Source organism: Alosa sapidissima, chromosome 5 (genome assembly GCF_018492685.1).
Source record: "Alosa sapidissima isolate fAloSap1 chromosome 5, fAloSap1.pri, whole genome shotgun sequence".
In the NCBI taxonomy this organism is placed as follows: Eukaryota; Metazoa; Chordata; class Actinopteri; order Clupeiformes; family Clupeidae; genus Alosa; species Alosa sapidissima.
Genome location: NC_055961.1, coordinates 21,997,178 through 22,006,438, shown reverse-complemented (window position 1 = coordinate 22,006,438; position 9,261 = coordinate 21,997,178). Strand labels below are relative to the sequence as shown.

General features: G+C 41.2%; 1 protein-coding gene across 2 annotated transcripts; it reads left to right on the top strand.

Annotated features, from left to right (window-relative positions):
- Window positions 1-470: 470 nt before the first annotated feature.
- Window positions 471-8,759, top strand: slc22a5 (solute carrier family 22 member 5). 2 transcript variants are annotated; one of them, XM_042091025.1, is made up of 11 exons: window positions 471-737; window positions 3,141-3,560; window positions 3,840-3,943; window positions 4,550-4,704; window positions 5,035-5,206; window positions 5,563-5,689; window positions 5,833-5,930; window positions 6,047-6,261; window positions 6,395-6,577; window positions 7,219-7,354; window positions 7,828-8,759. In XM_042091025.1, the coding sequence occupies exons 1-11, from the start codon at window positions 693-695 to the stop codon at window positions 7,910-7,912; spliced, it is 1,740 nt and encodes a 579-aa protein (XP_041946959.1). In that variant the 5' UTR covers window positions 471-692; the 3' UTR covers window positions 7,913-8,759. The 2 variants fall into 2 exon arrangements, with proteins under 2 accessions (XP_041946959.1, XP_041946960.1); XM_042091026.1 differs by lacking the exon at window positions 471-737 and adding an exon at window positions 1,791-1,874.
- Window positions 8,760-9,261: the final 502 nt, after the last annotated feature.

Below are 9,261 nucleotides of genomic sequence, written 5' to 3'. Positions count from 1 at the left end.
TTGTAAACAAATCCATGTGCTTTATCGTTACCTTTTTCCACAGTTTGAAATAGCCTAATGCACAATTTCTCCAACAGAGGGGGAAATATAGCTAATCCTGGCAAGTTCCCTTTAACTAAAACCACTTGTGGTTCAATTATGATAGGCTTATAATAATATTGACCAAGATTGGTAGGCCTACCACCAGAATGTTTGATTTTTTAAGCCAATATACCACAATAAAACGATTAAAGGGAATGTAATCTATTTTAAAAAACAGCCCCTACAAGATGCGTTGTGATTCTGACCTTTTGAAGATCGAAACTATCTCAGCAAAAGAGACATGAAACTGCCGCAAACGATTGCGGCGATTCTGACCTTTTGAAGATCGAAACCAAAGATTCTAGAACAGAGCTCTGTTCTAGAATCTTTGATCGAAACTATCTCCCTGACCCCAGATACCAAAATCAGATTGATAGCGGACCGCTGGTGGTATGCCGCCGGTGGCGTTCCACCTGTGGTCCGCCGTTGGACCATCTCTTTAAATTTAACTGGTTTAAATTTTAAGAAAAGTTATTTAAATGATATATAGAGTAACTGAACAAATGAAAAATATTTTGGACCAATAGTGGCAAAATATTGGGCAATTTGTCTGCAACCGGCCAGCGGACCGTCAGAGAACCGATTAGCAAAATGCCAGCGGACCGCCAGCTATGCCCCCAATGGACCGAAAGTGGTCCGTCAGCCTCTTGCTATCTGTAAGTCCATGAAACTACAGTGCATTCTCCTCCAAGCACTTTGGGATGCCTGGAGCCATGTGCTCAATGTCCCCAAATATGTTGCTGGCTGCACTAAGCCATTCAAGCTGTTTGACTATGAAAAATGTTTTTTTTGTTTAATGTAAATTAATACATGTTTTATTACACTTAATTTTAACATAATAATGACGAAAAAAAAGTCCTACCTTTGAAAACTTGGTAGATGTGACTCCACAAATTATGGCCGAAATCGCGTAGGCCTAAATTAATTTCTTAAATTGCGTATTAAATTGCGTAGAAGGTGTGGCCTTCGACATTACAGGGCTACTGATCAAATTTTGTTATTAACATGTAGTACGCAAGTAGTAGATATGGCTCCATATGTTTAAATTCAAAACAGTTTTTGGTAAGATATGGTGTCTTAAAATGTCCTCTACCAAACGGTTGAGCAGGCAGTTAGGTCGATTACTGTATGTCTTCGGCTATTTCCCTAAACAGAACAGATTCAGTCAATCACACAATGGCTTCATTCAAAATGTATCCTGTTTTTTAAGGATTCAAAGAGTTTACTGCAGATACCGCAATAATTTACTTTAATCCCTGACTATAACTCATAAGCTAGGCTACCCATTACAGTGATTGCATTGCTTTGACAATGTTTTGACAGTAGAAATATGACAGTATTTCTTCAAAATAGTCCTACATCTACAACAAAACATACAGGCTTCAGTGATAAAACAGTGTTCCCAGATAACAGACATTCACAACATCTTTGGCTAAGTAGTTTATAATAGTATGTGCATATCAAGTGTGATTACTAGAACATGCTAAGCATTTGATGTGATGCTGCTGATTAATTGCTAAGCATTTGATCTAAATGGTGCTGATTAATTGCTCTTCACAACTTACATTGTTGTGAGGAGATATAGGCAGATCAACACAAAGAAAATATCCCCATTTATGATTAATCAGGGAAACAATCTAGTCAGCAATTAATTCAATTAATGATGAACCTTCTGGATAAAAGCCAAGAGGAGCAGATCATTGCCAGAGTTCAAATTTCATCCAAGAGGACAAGCTTTAGCCTATAAAAGCCACAAGTGACCATTGAAGGAGTTCCTCACGGGTGAAGAACAAGTAAGTCCACATGTTTTTTGTTTCCTATATAAATGCATTGTGCATTTTGTCAGGTGCCTGGTTTCATTAATTCTTAATTAATCTTAAGTCTACATTTCTACAGAATGACCATTCATGTTTCTTACAAGATTTTTAACAAATTAAATTATGTTGCAAGAGGAAAATAAGAGTGCATTTATATCTATTCATTTAGCAGACACTTTTCATCCAAAGTGACTTACATTTGTCAATTCTATGACAAGGGACTACATTGTCCCTGGAGCAGCTTGGGCCTTGCTTAAGGGCACAACAGTGGAAGCCCAGAATTGAACCCACAACTTTTCAGGCTATTGCATGCCAGCCCAGCTCCTTAACCACTACGCCAGTGTGGTCTGAGGATGTGAGCAGATGTAGTAAAATATAATATAGATGAGTTGTATGTAAATCCAAACAGTTCTGCAACACTGTCTATGTAAGCTATGCCAGTTTAAATCATATGAATCGTCTGACACAATAAGCAAGGTGCAAAGAGTGGTTCAGTGAGTATAGGCCTATTGTGTATTATGCCGTTGAAGTAGGTCTACTCTTTTTTTAGCTAGGCGGTCTGTGAGGTTTTTTTTTATTGGTTAGTGGTCCTTGGTCTGAAAAAGTTTGAGAAACTATGCCCTACGTCACCACCACCCCTGTAGTGTAGTATAGGCTTATCCTTGTGATTAGGATAGGAAAATATATTTCCCCAAATCTACAATTTTCAGACAGCATCAAAATCAGCCTGCCAACTTTTCATTCCTTGTTGTTGCCTTCTGTTTTCCAAAAAGAATAAACTGCAGATTTTAATTCCACCTAAAGCCATTCACAGTTCAGTCACGTGTAATTCCTTTGGGTCTTTTGTAAGGGGCGGCAGTGGTGTGTATGTGCGAGTGTGAGAAGGGGGGCTGTTGTTCTGAGAAACTATGTTAGCTGGAGGGAAGGGTATTATGGTAATGTCAGATTAGCTGATTTTTTTTTTACTCCAAACAGAGTTAAGAGCTCAAATATTCTGTATGATAAAGTTACGTTCCTATTCCATCTCATCCAAAATTTCTTGTCATTGTTGTGTCGGGTCAGTGAGCATTTGTTGTTGTTAAACTGTACATCCTCTGGTGAGGAGATCTTTAACCCCTCATGACTAGGGGCATGCTGAGCTGTGCTGTGCACACTCTGGCTTGAGTGTGAAATATCAGTCAGGGAGTTGGAGAGCGTGTCCTGAGTGAACACTCTGACGTGGTTCTCCTCCTTCTTTGGCAGGGTTTCCCCATCTCACACACTATCAGCATAATGGGCGACTATGACGATGACACCGCTTTCCTGGGTCAGCGAGGGCCTTTCTTCATCATCACCTTCTTTCTTCTCAACTTCATCTGTATCTCCACGGGCCCCTCTGGGCTCTACTTTGTGTTTGTGGGGGCCACGCCGCCCCACCACTGCCTCATCCCCGAAGTCAACCTGACTGACGCATGGAGGGCGGCCATCATCCCGTCCGAGACGGTGGACGGGCAGGCGCAACAGAGCATGTGCAGCAGGTACAGACTGGATGTGGTGAAGAACTTCTCCGACCGAGGCTTTACCCCTGGAGTGGAAGTCAATGTCACAGACATCGAACAGGAGAAATGCTTGGATGGATGGAACTACAGCAAAGATATCTACCAGTCAACCATCGTTACTGACGTAAGTGGATTAGAACAGCAGACACAAGATAGAGCTGCAGAAAAAACCAAATGGAGATCTAAAGTAGTCCAGAAGCTGTTATAAAATGAGGAACAAGTAAAATAGCTACTGAATCAATACCTCTAAAAGTATTTAAATTGTTTAGGTGTTAGAGTTTTGTAAATATATGGATAGTTTGCAAGGCATGTGTAGGCCTAACCCTAAGTTTGTCAGAAAGTTCATTTGTTTCCAAAGTGATATTCAGCTCAACTGATGTGCATGTTATTTTCTTGTTGACAGTGGGATCTTGTATGTGATAATCAATGGAAAACTCCTCTAGCCTCATCTTGCCTATTCATCGGGTTCCTGATAGGATCCCTGGTCTCAGGCCAACTATCAGACTGGTAATTGTCTCTTCAATGGGGACTCCCATCTCTTCTGTCTGGGTCTTTGCTGATGCTGTCTTAAACACTTTAAGGTTTGAGCCAGTGATGTCAGCAGAGTGAACAACACATCAGTAATGTTAATGGGGCAGTGGCGCCACCTGTTGTTTGACGCAAACATTGAAGACTTCAATTGCCTATAAACCAGGCACTTCCTGAAAGGCTTTTCAGCCAGCTCATACATTTCCGATGGACCATTACCGTTGTAGCGGTTATTGTTTTAGCGTACCTGTTAACATGGACCCGGTTGGATGTTGTTCCTATAGTGAATGAGCCTGTTAAAATGCTTAAGGATTTATGTGTGTGATAGTTGAATAAAGAGTTGCCCTGTTGGGCATAAACAAGTTATTCAGTGTCCAAGTGAGCATAAAAAGAGCAGAATAAAGCAGATGCCATTACACTAATGCTCCACTGGAAATATGTGCTGAAGAGCCTTCCGTGGCATACAGTCCACTGGAGCTGGAGATAAAAAAAAATCAACAATCATCCAGTCATGAACTTGAGTGTTTGATATTCCTTTGTATCAATCTCTTATTTCCTTGTCAATGCCTTTCTTTTGTTTCTCAGGTTTGGGAGGAAGAAGCTTATTTTCATTTGCTTGGCAGGTCAACTCCTCAGTGTGCTCGTCCATTCATTCTCTCCGTCGTGGATCGTCTTCTGCATTCTCTACCTCTTTGTGGGGGCTTTCCACATCTCTCTGTACATCACTACATTTGTTTTGGGTAAGTGGACTTAAACAAGGAGGGATGCATCATTTGTTTTATTATACCCTTTAATATCCCTTAATTGTGAAACCATATTACTAGATCAATTTTGGATTATAAAAAACTGCATGCATGTCGAGTTTCCTTTTGTAGTTGTTTCATAGATTTGTTGAGTGAATATGATAAAAACAACTCAAAGCGGATAGGAGAAAGCCAAAGCTAAATAGGCTATTTTCTTTCTTCTTCACACACACACACACACACTTATCACTAATCCCTGTGATAGTTCCCTTCTACCCTTTGGAGTATAGGCTCACTTTGAATGCTTTGAATGTCTCTTGTTTGCAGGCACAGAAGTGTTAAGTAAATGGCTCCGTGATATCTTCACCACTCTCGGCGTGTTCCTACACTATTGCATTGGATACATGCTGCTGCCTGGCTTTGCTTTTGCCATGAGGGACTGGAGGCCTCTTCTGCTAATCATTTCGGGCATCAATCTAGTCTACATCCCATTTTGGTGGTAGGTCGTCCGCACATCAGATTTTTTTGCTAGAGATTTGCAGGGAAACCTATAAGTTGAATTGCAAATAGCCACTGGTGAAAAAGCAATAAAAAGCAATAAAACTGTCCTGGCGAGTGTGGCGATATTGTTTAGAATATTAAATCAGACTGGATAGGAATATTATGTTTGTCTATGATGGAGGGTGTTTTGCACATCAGGAGTTCTACCAGGGATGCTTATGGGATGTTTTTGTCACATGGCCAGGGGATTTATTTTTTTTCTCTAGTGCATGTTTTACTGACGTGTTCAAATGTGATGATTCAAGCAAGCCAATGAAATGGTGAATTTGACCAGAGCTGAATCTGATTAAACAGGTTCATTCCAGAGTCCCCTCGGTGGCTTCTATCTCAGGGCAGAGTAGAGGAGGCCGAGGCCATAGTGAGGGACGCCGCCAGGAGGAATGGAGTGGCCGCACCTGAGGTCATCTTCAAAGAGCAAAAGGTTTATCTCCCTACACAACTCATTATATTGCATAGAGCTCGCATTTTCTTTTGACCAGCTTAAAGACCTTGTGGTCTGTACAATTACCATAACTATAGCATATTGAGCAAATGCTACTTTGTGACACGTTCTCATTTACACAGGTTGAAGCATCTCCCACTGACACAAAGAGTTACGGTATTTTAGACGTATTGAGAAACGGTAAAGTGAGGACTACTACTTTCCTGTGCCTATTGTTGTGGTAAGTTCATATCCTTATGGGTTTTATAATGATTTCATGGAGTTAATTATTATATGTCCACAGCTCAGTTAAGCATACACTTCAGGTAGCCTAACTTGTCTTCTGGCTTTTTTTAGGCTGTCTACAAACATGGGATACTATGGACTGTCTTTAAACACCTCCAATCTAAGTGGAAATCCATACCTCAATTGCTTTCTGTCCGCTGCTGCGGAAGTCCCTGGGTACATTGTGTCTACCGTGCTTATAAAGCTCTGTCCAAGGAGACCTCTTCTCACAATCTTTCTCATCATCGGAGGTGGCTTTCTACTTTTAATTCAGCTAATCCCAGAAAGTAAGAATCTTACATATGTCCTCCACCCAAAATTCAGCAAATGTCCAATAAGGATTGTAATGGAGTTAATCATTTCACCTCTCGCTCTCTTTCTCTCTCTCTCTCTCTCTCTCTCTCTCTCTCACTTCCTCAGATTTGCATGCTCTAGCATTAACCCTGGAGATGGTTGGGAAGTTTGGCTTCACCATGTCCTTCACTGTGGTGTACGCCTACACGGCCGAGATCTACCCCACGGTGCTGAGGAACGTGGGAATGGGGATGTGCTCGTCAGCAGCACGCATTGGCAGCATCACAGCCCCTTACATCATTTATCTGGGTAAGCTCTGCTTCACATCTTTCATCCACACTCTTAAAACGAATGTGTTGTCCCTATCTGGACACAGAGATGTGTTAAAAAAAAACAACGCAAGTTGTGTTATTTTCAATCAACACATTGTGTAACAAATTAAAAAAAGGAAACAACACAAACTGTGTTGTCCCTTTCTGGACACAGAGATGTGTTAAAATCAACGCAAGTTGTGTTGTTTTCAGCACATTCGTTTTATGAGTGCAGATAGGCAGGTTATGAGGGACTTTGATCCAGTCAGTTAGATAGGGGTGGTGGTAGCATAGTGGCTAAGGGGCTGGGTTATCATACAGTAGCCTGAAAAGTAATAGCCTACAAGGGGAGACTGGCCCTTGTAATAATGGACATGATGTAAAACACTATGGATAAAAGTGTCAGACAAATGAATAAGTAGCCTAAAGAAAAAGTAAGGGACCTTGGTTGTTTTGAAAGGCACTTTATGAATAAAATTAGGGCTCCAAGGATAACGCTTATTTTTGTTACATTGATCTAAGTGATGTAAAATTCATCGGATGACAGAAATCAGCAATGATTATAGACAATGACAATATCACAGCCCCTTCCAAACAAAACCGTCTGAGTTGTTTGTGCATGCCTTGTTTTCACTGTAGGTTCCATCAACAAGTATCTGCCTTACATTCTGATTGGGAGTATGACACTGGGCTCGTCGGTGGTGAACCTGTTCCTGCCGGAGACGTTCCGCCGAGAGCTTCCTGAGACGGTGGAGCAGATGCAGCGGTGCAGAGGGTACGAGCCTCTCCCTCCCTAAGGCCTCACCCATTCATACACATGCTGCAGCTTTTGCTACCGCTACTGCTGTTGCTGCTGCTGATAGCCTACTGCTGCTGTTGCTACTGCTGATGATGATGCTGATAGCCTACCACTGCTTTTGCTACTGCTACTGCTGTTGCTACCACTACTGCTGTTGCTACTGCAGCTGATGATGCTGATCATAGCCTACTGCTCCTGTTGCTGCTGAGCTGGTGATGCTGATAGCCTACCTTTGCCGTTGCTACTGCTGCTGTTCCTCTGCATTGTAGCTTTAATGTTATTCTATTGTTGTAGCTAATGGCTCTGTAGCTTAAATGTCATTCTATTGCTGTAAGTCACTTTGGATAAACGACTAAATGTATAAATGCTGATGCTGATAGCCAACTGCTACTGTTGTTACTGCTGCTTTTGAGTTAGGCTCCTGAGTTAATTGCATGGTCTCTCATTAGGTTGTGTCAACAAAAGAAGATAGACAAGTGCCCCGAAGCAGATGACGAACAGAAAAGTGAAGTTGTGAATCAGTCTAAACTGTAACTCTGGGCCCCAACGGCCAACCTGGCATCACTGGAGCCCCCTGGTGGTCACTTTCAATGCTCAGGAGATAATTGGTGGTGATTTCCACACAAACATATCCTCTGCAGACTTTTTAACAGAGTACTTTATATTTTTGTTTTTAATGTCACATGTATTATATAGATGTCAAGAACAAAGCCATTGCTCTCTCAAAATCTCACTCACAGATTTTGCTGAATAACAGATACTTGAACTGCTTTTGTAATTCAATGATGAGCCTCATCAGGGAAACATGCAAACAAATTGTAAATAGCTATAACTGATTTACTAAAACTCTGCTACATACTTTAAAAACAAAACTCTCCTGGAGTGAGCAGTGATATTGTTTAGACTAGAACATTAAATAAATAGACTGGATAACATTATTCCACGTTGGAAAAATTCCTATAGCATCTGTTAATAGTGCCCTAATAGCAGTGCCATATCTCCATTCTGTATGCCTTCTTAAAGGTGTGGTCAGCGATTGCGCAGGAAGTCACGTTTGTTTATGTTTATGCCTATGTTCATATTTAAATTTATTAGCAGATGCTTTTGTCCAAAAACATTGTACATTATATTTTAACCAAGGACCAAACGAAACACACCAGAGATAAAGTTCACTCCTCCCTTATTTCCAGAGAAACTCATTTTTGTTTGAGGGACAGGCCGCTGCCACTTTGTTTGTTTCCAGTTTTCGGTGCCTGGGCTGGCGTTGTTTTTTTACAGTGCAGCTAGCGTATTGTGAGGAAATTATTACTGAATGTGACAAAAAAAATGCTATGCTTGAAATCGTGTACAATCTCTGACTGCACCTTTAATGTAATGTTCTCCGCTGCCTTTTTATAAGCTTGTATTTATATACTAAGTCCTTTCATTTATGTGATATAATAACAAATTATACTATACTAAATCAACCAGATCTGGGTTCTAATTATTTTTGTGGACATTCTCCTTTTTTCCATTCAAATAAGGGGGGTAAAGATGGGGCAGCCGTGGCCTACTGGTTAGTGCTTCGGACTTGTAACTGGAGAGTTGCCGAAACCCTGACCAGTAGGCATGGCTGAAGTACCCTTGAGCAAGGCCCCTCACTGCTCCCCGAGCGCCGCTGTTGTTGCAGGCAGCTCAATGCGCCGGGATTAGTGTGTGCTTCACTTCACTGTGTGTTCACTGTGTGCTGAGTGTGTTTCACTAATTCACAGATTGGGATAAATGCAGAGACCAAATTTCCCTCACGGAGTATATATACTTACTTAAGACTACTTTCATTTACTCTGACGTAACTTTGGTCTCATTATCCACCCTGACTGAGTGGGAAAGAGACACAGACTGAG